The 14,599-nt window shown below is 36.2% G+C and overlaps 1 protein-coding gene across 2 annotated transcripts in view; it reads left to right on the forward strand.

Annotated features, from left to right (window-relative positions):
- Nucleotides 1-14,599, forward strand: part of SMC5 (structural maintenance of chromosomes 5) — an 87,767-nt gene that overhangs the window by 39,532 nt on the left and 33,636 nt on the right. For both annotated transcript variants that reach the window (XM_031677172.2, XM_031677173.2), the window contains exon 9: nucleotides 12,584-12,839. In XM_031677172.2, the coding sequence (XP_031533032.1) occupies nucleotides 12,584-12,839 (256 nt within the window). The remainder of the gene's footprint in view (nucleotides 1-12,583; nucleotides 12,840-14,599) is intronic.

The following is a 14,599-nucleotide window of genomic DNA, read 5'->3' on the forward strand; positions in this document are numbered from 1 at the left end:
CGGTTTTTTCTTATTAAGTCATATGAGCTGCTTATATATTCTAGAGATCAAGCCTTTGTCAGTTTAATCTTTTGCAAAAATTTTCTCCCATTCTGTAGATTGTCGTTTTGTTTTACTTATGGTTTCCTTTACTGTGCAAAAGCTTGTAAGTTTCATTAGGTCCCATTTGTTTATTCTTGCTTTTATTTCTATTGCTTGGGTAGACTGCCCTAGGAGAACATTTTTAAGATGTATGTCAGATAATGTTTTGTCCATGTTTTCTTCTTGGAGGTTTATTTTATCTTGTCTTGTGTTTAAGTCTTTGATCCATTTTGAGTTTATTTTTGTGTATGGTGTAAAGGAGTCTAGCTTCATTGATTTACATGCTGCTGTCCAGTTTTCCCAGCACCATTTGCTGAAGAGACTGTCTTTATCCCATTGTATATTTTGCCTCCTTTGTCGAAGATTAGTTGACCAAAAGTTTGTGGGTTCATTTCTGGGCTCTCTATTCTGTTCCATTGGTCCATATGTCTGTTTTTGTACCATTACCATGCTTTTTTGATTTCTGTGTCTCTGTAGTATTGTCTGAAATCTGGGAGGGTTATTCCTCCAGCCTCTTTTTCTTCAGTAATGCTTTGGCAGTTCTAGATCTTCTGTGATTCCATATAAATTTTACTATGATTTGTTCTCATTCTGTGAAATATGTCCTGGGTAGTTTGATAGATACTGCATTAAATCTGTAAATTGCCTTGGGCAGTATGACCATTTTAACAATATTGATTTTTCCAAACCAGGAGTGTGGGATATCTTTCCATTTTTTTAAGTCTTTAATTTCCTTAATCAATGTTTTATAGTTCTCTGTGTATAAGTCTTTGACCTTCTTGGTTAGATTTATTCCTAGGTATTTTATTACTTTGGGTGCTATTTTAAAGGGGATTGTTTCTTTACTGTCTTTTCTTGTTGATTCATCGTTAGTGTAAAGAAATACAACTGGTTTTTGTATGTTAATCTTGTAACCTGCTACCTTGCTGAATTCTTCGATTAGTTCTAGTAGTTTTTGTGTGGGCCTTTGAAGGTTTTCTGTATATAGTATCATGTCAACTGCATATAGTGACAATTTTACCTCTTCTTTTCCAATTTGGATCCCTTTTATTTCTCTCTCTTGCCTGATTGCTGTGGCTAGGACTTCCGAGACTATGTTGAATAGGAGTGGTGATAGTGGGCAGCTTTGTCTTGTCCCAGATTTTAGTGGGAAGGTTTTGAGTTTTTCACTGTTGAGTACTATGCTGGCTGTAGGTTTGCCTTACATAGCTTTCATTATGTTGAAATATGTTCTCTCCAAACCCACTTTGGTGAGAGTTTTGTATCATAAGTGGGTGTTGAATTATATCAAATGCTTTTTCTGCATCTATTGAGATGATTGTGTGGTTTTTATTCTTTCTCTTGTTGATGTGATGTATTACATTGATTGATTTGCGTATGTTGAACCATCCTTGTGTCCCTGGGGTAAACCCCACTTGATTATGGTGTATAATCTTTTTTATGTGCTGTTAGATTCTATTTGCTAATATTTTGGTAAGGATTTTTGCATCTGTGTTCATCAGTGATACTGGTCTGAAATTCTCTTTTTTGGTAGTGTCTTTGCCTGGTTTGGGTATCAATGTGATGGTGGCTTCATAGAATGAGTTTGGGAGTATTCTCTTCTTTTCAGTCTTCTGGAAGAGTTTGAGAAGGACTGGTATGAGTTCTTCTTTGTATGTTTGGTAGAACTCCCTGGTGAAGCCGTCTGGTCCTGGACTTTTATATGTAGGGAGGTTTTTTTTTTATTGCTAATTGAATTTCATTTCTAGTGATAGTTTTGTTCAAGTGGTCAGTAGTTTCTTCTTGATTCACTCTTGGTGGACTGTATGTTTCCAGAAACTTGTCCATCTCCTCTAGGTTATCTATTTTGTTTCCATATAGTTGTTCATAATATTCTCATGATACTCTGTATTTCTGTTACTGGTTTTAATTTCTCCATTTTCCTTTCTTATTTTGCTTATTTGTGCTCTCTCTTTTTTTCTTCTTTGTGAGTTTGACCAGAGGTTTGTAGATTTTATTTACTCTTTCAAAGAACCAGCTCTTGGTTTGATTGATTTTTTTTCTTTTTTTTAATCTGTTTTATTTCCTCCCTCATCTTTGTTATTTCCTTCTGCTGACTTTTGGGGTTTTTTACTTTTCTTTTTCTAATTCCTTTAGCTGGTAGGTTAGATCATTTATTTGACATTATTTTTCTTTGAGGAAGGCCTGTATTGCTATAAACTTCCCTCTTAGCACTGTCTTTGCTGTATCCCATAAATTTTGTGTGATTGTGTTTTCATTTTCATTTGTCTCAAGGTATTTTTAAATTTTGACTTTGATTTCATCATCGACCCATTGGTTTTTTAGTAGCATGTTGTTTCATCTCCATGATATTTTTTTCTCCTTTGTTTTTCTGTAGTTAATTTCTAGTTTCATGACATTGTGTTCAGGAAAGATGCTTGAGACAATTTCTATCTTAAAATTGTTGAGGCTTCTTTTGTGCCCAAGTACATGATCAATCCTAGAAAATGTTCCATGTGCACTTGAAAAGAATGTATATCCTATTTTTGGGGGGTGTAATGCTCTGAAAATATCCACCAAATCTAGTTTTTCTATTGTATCACTTAATTTCTCTGTTGTGTTATTTATTTTCTGTCTGGAAGATCTGTCCAGTGATGTTAATGTGGTGATAAGGTCTCTGACAATGATTGTATTTTCATGAATTTCCCCCTTTATCTCTGTTAGTAGTTGCTTTATGTACTTAGGTGCTCCTATATTGGATGCATATATATTAATGAATGTAATATCTTCATCTTCTTTACTCCTTTAATCATTATAAAATGTCCTTTATGGCCTCTGTTTTAAAGTCTATTTTGTCTGAAATCAGTATTGCTACTCCTCCTTTCTTGTCATTTCCATTTTTGTGTGGGATACCTTTTTTCATCCTCTCACTCTCAATCTATGTGTGTCCTCCCTAAAGTGGGTCTCATATGCAGCAAATTGAAGGTTCTTGCTTTATTATCCAGTCTGCCATTCTGTGTCCTTTGATTGGAGCATTTAGTCCATTGACATTTACAGTAATGAGTGATAGATGTGTGTTTATTGCCACTTTGAACTTAGTTTTGCAGTTGATGTGCTATTTCCTCTTTGTTCCTTTCTTCCTTTTGTGGTTTGATAATTTTCGTTTGTATTATCTTGGATTTTATTTAGTTTTTGTTACTCAATTGTAAGTTTTTGGCTTGTAATTACCCTTTTTTGTAAGTCTATTATTAACCCATTACTATAACTGTTTGTATTAAACTGATAGTAATATAAGCTCAAACCCTATGCTACAGAGAACAAAAAATTTTAAAAAGAAAAAAAAATCTGTGTTTTCTTGCTTCCCTCTCCCACTCTTAATGATTTAGATGTCTTCTTTTACAATTTCATGTTCATTCTATTTGTAATTCATGGTAGTTATCACCTTTCCAGTTACGGTTTTCTCGTTTTTATAGCATCCTGCTTCTTTTCTGTTTAGAGTAGACCTTTCAGTATTTCTTTTAGCATGGGTTTAGTGTTGCTAAACTCTTCTAGTTTTTGTTTCTCTGACGTTCTTTATCTCTCCTTCTATTCTAAAGGATAACCTTGCTGGATAGCGTACCCTAGGCTGCATCTTTTTTTCATTCAGGACTTTGAATATATCTTGCCACTCCTTTCTGTCCTGTAGTGTTTGTGTTGAGAAATCAGCTGAAAGCCTTATGGGGGTTCCCGTGTAACTCACTCTTTGTTTTTTTCTTGCTGCCTTCAGGATCATTTCTTTATCCTTAACCCTGACCATCTTGATTATAATATGTCTTGGTGTGGGTCTGTTTGGGTTCTTCCTGTTGGGGACCCTCTGAACTTCCTGTATTTGGATACCTGCTTCCTCCTTTAGGTTTGGCAAGTTTTCAGTCTTCAAATACCTTTTCAATCCCCTTTGCTCTTTCTTCTCCTTTTGGAACCCCTATTATGTGTAGATTGGTATTCTTTGTATTATCCCATAGGTCCCTTACATTGTTTTCATTGGTTTTTGTTTTTCTCTCTGCTGTTTTGATTGGGTGGTTTCTGTTGATCTGTCTTCTAGCCACTTACTCGTTCCTCTGCATTATCTAGCCTGCCTTGTACAGCCTTTAGATCAGCTCTCACCTCAGCAAATAAGTTTTCCAGTTTTAATTGGCTCCTCTTTATAGCTTCAGTTTTATTTTTGACATATTCTCTGTCTCTAAACACAATCTCTTTTAGTTCCTTCAGTAGTTTGATCACTCGTTTTTTGAAATCTTGATCTACTAGGCTGTCAATAGCTATTTCATTGATCATTCTTTCAGGGGATTTCTCTTGTTCTTTTAATTGGGAGTGGTTCCTCTGCTTCATCTTGCTCATGTTTCTGGCACTGAGGCTTATGGAGTATCAGTTATCTATTGTGGTCCTTAAGTAGTTTATTTATTTATCTATCTAAAGCATATGCGGAAATAAAACTTAAGAAGAAAAAGAATTTTAAAAGGAGAGAAAAAAGGGTTTGAAAACGGTATAATCAATAACAGAAGAACAAGTTGAAGCAAAATAAAAATCGAGATGTATTTTAAAAACCTTAAGAGGAGAAAAAAAAATTTGAAAACTGAGTATAATCAATAACAGAACAAGACCAAGAGAAATAAAAATGAAATTGAGGTGAATTAATAATAATAATAATAGTAGTAGTAGTAATAATGATAGTAATAATGATGATTTGAAAGAAAAATTTTTAAGGGATTAAAAACAGAGACATATGCAGTTGTTTAAAAAGTAAAAATTAAAAAAGTAAAAGAAAGCAGAACAGAGGAAAAAAAGAAAAAAAGTGGATTTGTTCCCGTGGAGACTGCACTCTCAATGATTTTATTGAGAGGTCTTAAGTATGGGTGGTTGTCAAGTCTTACTTCACTTTGGTTAGGACTGTGGCCATTGACCTGATAGTCAGAGCCTGCCCTTGTTATTAAATGGGGCCTCCTTTTTTATTTTGTGGGTTGTCTCTGCTCCTGTCCTCACCCTGCTGCGCAAACTCAGCTCGCTGCTTCCAGGGGCCCCCCGTTGGCGCCCCTGGTCTGTGCTGGTGGGCAAGCAGACTGTGCCCCCTCCCAACACTGCGGTCAGGTGCTGCACTCTTACATGGTGGTTGGGCGGGTCACTCCCCCTTCCGATGCCATGGTCAGATGCTGCTCTGGGCAAGGTAGGCGGGCAGGTCATGCCCCCTCCCAGCACCAAGGTCAGGTGGTGCACTCCTGCAAGGTAGGCAGGTGGGTCGCTCCCCTGCTCTGTGCAGCTGCCTGCTCCCCTCGGGTCACTTCTCCGTAGGCTGGCTCGTGGAAGACAGCGGAACAGCACTCCCCTCTGCTCTGTGCCAGAACTCAGCTCCTTGTTCGTTTGTCTTGAAGGCGCGAGTTCTGAGAGGTACCAGGGCAGAACGATTCTACCTGTCTCGGGCTGTAAACAAGTTTCCCTCTCATCTTTGAGGCTCCTAAGCCCCTACGTACGAATTCAGGTTTTTACCCTGCATAAGCACTGAGGATATGGTGGCTGTGGGTGAGCCCCACCTCTCTTCTCCTGAAAACTGGTACCGGGGTTTTCAGATAGGGGGTATGGCACCCTTCCCCACCAGGGTACACCAGCCGTGTTGCTTTTTTTTTTTTTTTTTTCATATTTTATGGTGGCCCAGGTTGTTGCTCCATATACCCTCCCGGCCATGGCATACCAGCACCCTGCAGTCCCCCAGGGTTGCCTCTGTACAGCCTGCCCCAGTCCTTTGGCTCGGGCAGCCTGTTCCGTCCACCACCTGCTGCTTTGTCTCCAGGGCTGGCGGTTGCGGAGACCGTCTCTGCCCATTTAACTTAGTTCTGTTGGTCAAGGGCTGTTCTGTACAGATCCGAGTCTCAGAGGTTCCCCCTCCGTCCCACTGACCTCTCCGTTGGAGAGCTGGAGACCCAGTGAACGATTGCTACTCCTCCTTTGCCGCTCCCTCCCTGCGGGACCAGTTCCGCACTGTTTTGCTTTTTCTTCTTTCTTTTTTCCTTTTCTCCTACCAGATTCGTGGTGTCTTTGTCTTTTGAAGAAGGTGATGTTCTGTCAGAGTTCAGCAGGTGCTCTGGTTGGCTGAGTGGTTCGTGTATGTGAGTCTTGGTGTATTTGTGAAAGAGGGTGAGCTACGAGCGTCATTCTACTCCACAATCTTGGCTGATCCAGAACAAATTACATTTTTAATCATTATAAGCCCATCAACACAGTTTCTTTTATTTTATTTATTATTTTTAATTTTATTGATTTTGGGGGGGTAATTAGGTTTTTATTTATTTAATGAAGTTTCTGAGGATTGAACCCAGGACCTTGTGCATGCTAGGCACACACTACCACTGAGCTATACCCCTGCCCCCATCCACACAATTTTATAATTATTTCTTTATATAGTTTTGATTTTGTAGCAGTAATTGTCTGATTCTCTGACACCAATTAAGTGTCCTACAATTCAATTCAACTGTGATACTAACTACCTGGAATTAAAGCAGATTCTGCAAGTTTACAGCTCAGTCCTACAAGACAGCCCTTGTTTCAGACACCAATCTCAAGTCCCCAGACCTCAGATTTCCTGCACTTCTGTGTGACTCAGCTACAAATTTAGGGGTTCCCACAACCCCTGCTTCAGGTTCAGCATTTGCTAGAGCAACTCACAGAACTCAGGAAAACGTTACACTTAACAATTACTAGTTTATTATAAAGCATGTAACTTAGGAACAGCCAAACGGAAATGGTTGCACAGCATAGGGTATGATGGGGGATAGAGTGGTGGAGAGCTTCCATTCCCTTTCTGGGTGCTTCACCTTCCCAGCATATGGACATGTTCACCAACCTGAAAGCTCCATAACCCTGTTGTTCAAGAGTTTCTATCAGAGTTTCATTACCTGGATATGGCTGATTAAATTATTGGCCATTGGTGTTTGAGAGCTCTCTCCAGCCCCTCTTCTCTTCATGAAGGTCCAGGGGTTGGGCTGAAAGTCTGGACCCTCTAATCATGTAGTTGGTTTTCTGAAGCTGTATAGGGGTTGCCAAGAGTCACCTTATTAGCATAAAATCGGGTATGTGCAAAAGGGGCTTAGAATGAATAACGAAAGATACTTTTGTCACTTAGGAAATTCTAAGGGTCTTAAGACCTCTGAACCAGGAGCCAGGGACAAAGACCAGATATATATTTTTATTATACCACAACAGTTGTCTTTTATATTAGATAGGAAAAAAGAAGAGTTGCAAGCAACAAATATATTTTTACTTCTTTATTTAATTGTGTAGTTACCTTTGTTGGTACTCTCTATTTCTTTGTGTAGATTCAGGTTACTGTCTAGTGTCCTTACATTCGTCCTGAAAGACTTCCTTTAGTATTTCTTTTAAGGCAGATTTGCTAGTGACAGAGTCCCCCAATATTTGTTTATCTGGGAATGTCTTAAATTTTTCTTTGTTTTGGAAGGATAGTTTTGGTGGGTATAGAATTCTTGATTTTCTTTCAGTACTTTGAATGTAACATCACACTGCCTTATGGCCTCCATTGTTTCTGATGCAAAATCAGCTATTAATCTTTTTTGAAGATCCCTTGTATGTGATGAGTTACTGTCTTCTTGCTTTCAAAATTCTTTTTCTTTCATAATTAACTGAAATTTCTGGATGTAAGCCACCTTTAATTTATCCTACCTGGAATTAATGGAGCTTCTTAGATGTGAAGATTAATATTTTTCATCAAAGTTGGGAAGTTTTGGGGGTCATTATTTCTTCAGATATTCTTCCTGTTTAAGTTTTTTTTCATTAGTTTATTGTTTGCCACACTGTTACCCCACAGCAGGCAGCTGTGGTTTTAAATGATTGCCACTGGTTTTTGGCAGATGCCTCCAAGGAAAAGGGTATTTTTGCATTGTGCCAGCTGTGGAGTCAGGTCAGGTGAAGACAAGCCTTGCAAGTAAGGTTTTCCAGGAAACTGCCACACAGATCGGATAATGATGGTTCTCTGAGAATGAGAATTTGAAAGGGCCCCAACCCTCTTATGATCTCTTCAGTGTCTGATAGGCTGTTAATTTCACTATGACTGTGGGCTGTTGGTTTTCAAGGCTGCCATGGAACTGAGGGAGAGGGGAATGGGAATAGGGCATGTTCACAATGCCTCTAAGCTTGTGTTCTGTTTTGTTTAACCAAAATTCAGGCATTTTTCTTGAATAGATGTTCTCTTGATTGTTGGAAGCCTTTGGTTAAATTTGAGTGTTTTGAAAAGTTAATTTTGACCATTTTTGTCTATATTTTCATTGCTTTTTGAGGAGAGGCTTTTCAGAGTTCCTTATTTTATTTTTTATGACAGCCAAGTCTTTATCTATAGAGAAATGTTGCTGGGATTTTAATAGGAATTGCATTAAATAAACATGTATATCAATTTGGGGAGAATTTAATCTTTACTGTGTTGAGTCTTCTAATCTATGGACATGGTATGTCTCCATTTATTTAGATCTTTGAATTTTTTCTTCAGCCTTGTGCAGTTTTCAGCATACAAGTTCTTGGTATGTTAGGTTACATCTAAGTTTTTCTTTTGTTTTTTTCTTTCTCTCTTTGTTTTTTTTTAATTGATTTCTTGGGATTTTCTACATAGGCAATCATGTCATCTGCAAGTGGGGACAGCTTTATTTTTTCCTTTCTGATTTTTGTGCTTTTTATTTCCTTTTTTGCCTTATTGCACTGGCTAGAAGCTGTCAGCACTGTGTTGAATGAGAATGGTAAGAGTGGACATCCTTGCCTTGTTCCTGATCTTAGGAGGAAAGCATTCAGTTTTTCACTCTTGAGTAAAATGTTAGCTGTAGGGTTTTTTTAATACATGCTCTTTATCAAGTTCAGAAAGTTCTGCTCAATTCCTGTGTTTCTGAGAATGTCATGAATGAGTGTTAGATTTTGTCAGATGCTTTCTCTACACCTATTGATAGGATCTTGCGCATGTTCATTTTTAGCTTATTAAAATGATGGGCTACATTGAATTTTGAATATCATATCAGTCTTGCATTTCTGAAATAAACTTTACTTGGTTAAGGTGTTTAAATTTATAATTCCTTTTACATATTGTTGAATTCTGTTAGCTAACCTTCGAAGGATTTTTGTTTCTATATTTATGAGGGATATTGTTCATAGTTTTCTTTTCATACTGTCTGCTTTTGATATCAGGATAATAACTAGCTTTCTAAAATGCATTGGTAAGTATTCCTTCCTTTTAATTTCTGGAAGAGATTGTGTAGAATTGGTGTTAATTCTTAAAATATTCTTAATAATTCTCAGATAACACTATCTACAGCTGGAGATTCCTTTTTGGAGTGTCGAAATTATGAATTCAGTTTACTTAATAGTCACAGGGCTGTTCAGATAATATATTTCATATGGATGATTTGTGGTAGTTAGTGTTTTTTAAGGAATTGGTCCACTTTGACTATGTTGTTAAATTTACATGTGCAAAAATTCTCTTACTATCCTTTGGATTTCCGTAGGGTCTGTAGAGATACTGATACACCTGTTTCATTCCTGATACTGAAGTTTGTGTCTACTGCTTTGTTGTTGTTGGGAAGAGGGAATCAATGTTGGTAGAGATTTGTTAATTTTATTGCTTTTTTACAAAGAACCAGCTCTTTGTTTCATTGACTTTTCTCTGTTGTTTTTCTCTTTTTGGTTTCATTGCTATCTGTTCATATTTTTATTACTTCCTTTCTTCCACTTGGTGTGGGTTTGTTTTGCTCTTTTTGTCTAGAGTCTTGAGGTGCAAGCTCAGATGGATTAGAGGCGTTTCCTCTTCTGTATGCACTTAGTGCTGTTTTCCTCTCCACACTGCTTTAGCTGTATCCCACAAATGTTGATATGTTGTATTTTTATTTTTATTCACTTTGATGTGTTTTTTCACTTGAGATCACATTTGTTTATCCATTCATCTGTTGATGGACATTTAGGGTTGTTTGTGCTTTGGAGCTATTACCAAAAAAGCTGCTGTGAGTATTCTTGTACAAGTTCTTGTATATCATAGGTGTACATATAACTTTTGAAGGAATTGACACACTGTTTTCCAAAATGATTATTAGCATTTTGTAGTTGTAATTGATAAAAGTTGACTTGTGATTGCTTAGAATTCTTTTAATCGTCCTTTACTATAAATAATTTGAGAAACACTGCTTGGAATAGCCTTGGAGGGGTTAGAGTACAGGTGGAGGTAGGGTAATGGTTTTGAAAACAGGAAAAGTACTCTGATCAGAGTACTCTGATTTTAACTATGCTGTTAATGAAATATGAGACAAGTTATTAGCTGAGTGGTAGAGGCCCTGAGTCAATAAAGGATCAGTGAAGGAGGAAAAGATGTGAAGTCATCTCAGAATGAGATCACACATTTATTAGAAAAATGTAGTAGTTTTTTCTGGTAGTTCTGGATGCTTGTGGCCATAAATTTGAACTGAGACCTGTTTTTAAGAGTTTCTCCAATTGGTTCAGTTGTTTAGGTAGAAATAAGCAGAAGTTTTATAGCTAGGTTTAATAAAGACAAGGGTTTTTCTTTGCTCATGTGACATAGGAATGGTGAAGGGTCAAGAGGTCTTTGCAAGGGAGTGGTTCTAATGCTGGATTGTGGAACCTTAGCAGGTTAAGGAAAGAAATGAGGGAGATGGTAGATTGTGAAAACACAGTAGGGTCAGTGGATTTCAGGATCCTGTGCAGTCATAGGATAGATGGAATAGGAATACTATAGAGTGTAAAACGGAAAGAAAGGAAATAGTGATAAAGGAGTAGGATCATAAAAATACAGTTTTCAGAGGTGGTATGATATTTGATGATTTATATGATCTAGTAGGAGATACAGGCTAATATAAACATAGGAAAAGATGGCTGAGGAGGGGTTTAGGAAATGATGGTTGAAGTTGTAGAGGTCAGGGAACACACGCCAGAAAATCAGACTGACTTTCTGTATGTCTATTCAAGTTCCATAATGACAGCATAATGTTGGAGAGGAAGTCGGGTTCTAAAGTCGTCAGTGAATGAAGGGGCTGAGGAATGATTTTGAGGAAGGTAGTTAACATAGCAACAAAAATAATGGGTGGTAAAGTTGGATCACGTTGTCTTCAAAAGATCTGAAGTGGGGCTTAGTTAATGGAGGGAGTAGTACAGTGGGATTACTGTGGTTATGTTTGTTAAACATCTTATCCCTTTTTGATGGACTTGGACTTATATTCATGTGCTGGTGATCTTTAATTCTATACCTGTCCCTATGACATACCTGTTTATTCTCCTCACTGCCTTGGACTTCGTGGGTTCCCTGGCTGAATACTGTGGCTTCTTTCTCTTTCCTTCTTTTAGGCCCATTGAACATTGTTAATTTTTAATAACAGATACATGTGTATTAATTTTTTGAAATATTTTTTCTTTCACTTCTACATGTTTGTTATAGGAGAGGGGATTTTGGGCATATGTTTATTAGTTCATTATCTTGACACACTGTCAAAGCTAAACTTTTAGAAAGGAAAATTGATACCAACCCAAATTTCCAACAGTAGGGAATGGGATAAAATGTATATCCATATAATAGAACATTATGCAGGCATTAGACTTATTTTGCAAGGACATAGGAAGTAATGAGAAACTGCTCTCAATTTTTAGTGATGCCATTTAGTAAAACATACTTTCTATTGTTAGATGTAAGTTGGCATTAAAATGTAAGTGTTTAATGACATTAAGATTATAGGTGATTTTTGTTATAAGTTTGTATCTTTTCCATATTTCTATATGTTGTTACTTTTGTAGGGAGAAGGGGAGGGAGTGAATGTGACTTGGAAAGAAAGGGAGCTAATAAGCAAATTATCTCATGTGTTAACCTTACCTATCTTAACACAAAATTCTATTTTTGTAAAAAAATAAATTGGGTGTATGAGTATGTCTTAAACAAAATCACAGCTCTGTCTTAGGTATGTTATGATTTTAATAAAATTTCCTCCGTCAATTTACATGATCTGGTATTTTTTTTTAATGATTTACACAGATTGAGGATTAAAATCTTTAAATGTTAATTTGAAGTGCTAGTAGAAAATAATTTTATTGAAAGAAAATAGTTTATTGTGGTTTAAAATTAATAGGATGACAGTCATCATTTCTATTGTTTTATTGAAAGGCTGTCCTATATCATGTGACTGTTTTTAATTTCAGTTTTATGATGCGTAGTATGTATTTCTTTCCTATGAATATCTAGAAATCTGGTGATTGGCCTTATAAATATTTTATTTATTCAGCAAATATTTAATGAATGCTGACTATATGCTAAGCACTGCTCTAGGTACTTGGGATGTGTTACTGAACAAATGAAAATACAGGTAGCCTGATTCTAGTAGGAGGTACTTTTTAGTGAGGAAAACACCCGTGTTCTTAGATTGCATGTATTTTTAAAACTATGTTACTATAAAAGCCTTATAAACCAGGAGAAAAAACAATCTCCAGTACTAACCTACTTTTGTTTTATTAGATTGAGGAGCTTCAGCAGGCTTTAACAGTAAAACAGAATGAGGAGCATGACCGACAGAGGAGAATAAGTAATACCCGCAAAATGATAGAAGATCTGCAGAATGAACTGAAGACCACAGAAAACTGTGAGAATCTTCAGCCTCAGATTGATGCCATTACCAATGATCTGAGACGAGTTCAAGAGGAAAAGGCATTATGCGAAGGCGAGATAATTGATAAGCGAGAAGAGAGAAAAACTCTAGAGAAGGAGAAAAAGAGTAAGTGTTATTAAGCTTAGAAGTCTTGTTTATAAAGTGGAGATATGTCTATTGATGGCCTTTCTGCTTCCCCTGATACTGTGGTCTCTTAAGTGTTCAGGTCTCCTTGCTGAGGAAGCCAGCTCAGTTCTTCCATTTTAGAGTCTTAATTACCTGTATCTACTGTGTAATGATTTGCCACTTGCTGATCATTGTCTGGTGTCAGATTATGGCAGTTGGTTTAATTCTCTAAAAATACTTTGCTTTATTTTCTTCACAAAGTCACTGACTGTTCTTTTATTTCTTGGGTCAGATTTAAGCTCTTCCATGAGCCTTGCTCCTTGAAATCTGTCCAGTTTCATCTTCACTTTTTTTTTTCCTGTAGACTAAGTGGATAGATCTATAGCATTATTCAGATAGAGATCTTATATCCTGTCTGTTCAGTGTATGTGACTAAGATCAGTTAAAAATATGTATACTTTTAATGTTTAGCAAAATACTAGGTGTATAGTTTAAAAAAAAAAAAAACTACACAGGAAAGGTGGCCCCGCATCTTTCCAACTTCCAGACCAATCTTGGGAGTAAGCACTGTTAACTATTTTAGCAGTTTTATCTGATAGTCCTTAATATATCTTCATATTTTTATTTTACATGGCTTTATTAATCAGTATTAGACATTGTCTTTTACTATTTTGTTATTTTAAATGTTGATTTCAACTCATAACTACTCCCCTCCTTATTGTAATCTCTTAAATGGGATTATTATATTAATATTAGTCATCTTTAACATTTATTGATTTATTATAATATTCTTATAGCCTTTTTTTGTTATTTAACAATTATAGATATCATTTGAACGCACATTTATAAACTAAAAATACTGGTACTCCCAGCCTTCATTTTTACTTTCCTCCCTTCTCACATTCTCAGTTCTCTAATCTGGACTCTGGTATTCATGGTTTCAAGGCTGAAAACATTTAAAGGAGAACCATAATTAAGTCATCTGCTCTGTTTATGGGTTAATTCTAACAGTAGCAATACTAAGTATTATTTATGTTATCAAACTTGTTCATAGAGCCAAGTAGTATAGTATGATCTAATTTCTTTTCATTGATAACTTTTTAAAAAAACACCATTTGCTTTAGCATTTCCTTAAATTGGGGGGAAAAGCTATCTTGTCCGGCGTTCTCTTGAGTTCTGGAAGCTTCCATTCTTCTCCCATCTAAACTGATTTTTCTTAAGGTCTTCTATATGGCTGTTATCTGGGATGTGTCTCCCACCTTTTTTTGTGTTGGGTAAAGCTGTTTCTGAATTCTTTGTCTTTATTTTTCTTACATTACTTCCTTATTTTGTTAGAGTACATCTTTAGCTAACCTCCTAAGAAGAGATATTTTGAAACTAATTTCAGTCTTTGCATCCCTGAAAAACCTTTACTTCATTTCTACTTTTTTCTGTTTTGTTATATATAAAAATCTAGCTTGAAAGTAATTTTTCTCTCAATTTCTCCAATTACTATTATCTTCTTATAGGAAATTCAGTGTTTTCCCACTGTTTTGTATGTGACCTATTTATTTTTGATAGCTTAAAGATCATCTTTTATCCTAGGTATGTAGAAATTTGAAAAGGATTTGTCCAGGGTGGGTCCTTTTCACTATGCTGGGTACTTGCTAACTGGTGTTTCAACTTTTAGATCTAATTTATTATTATTATTATTATTATTATTATTATTATTATTATTATTATTATTAGTTGTTGTTGTTGTTATCTATTAATAGATTATT

Source organism: Vicugna pacos, chromosome 4, assembly GCF_048564905.1.
Source record: "Vicugna pacos chromosome 4, VicPac4, whole genome shotgun sequence".
Lineage (NCBI taxonomy): Eukaryota > Metazoa > Chordata > Mammalia > Artiodactyla > Camelidae > Vicugna > Vicugna pacos.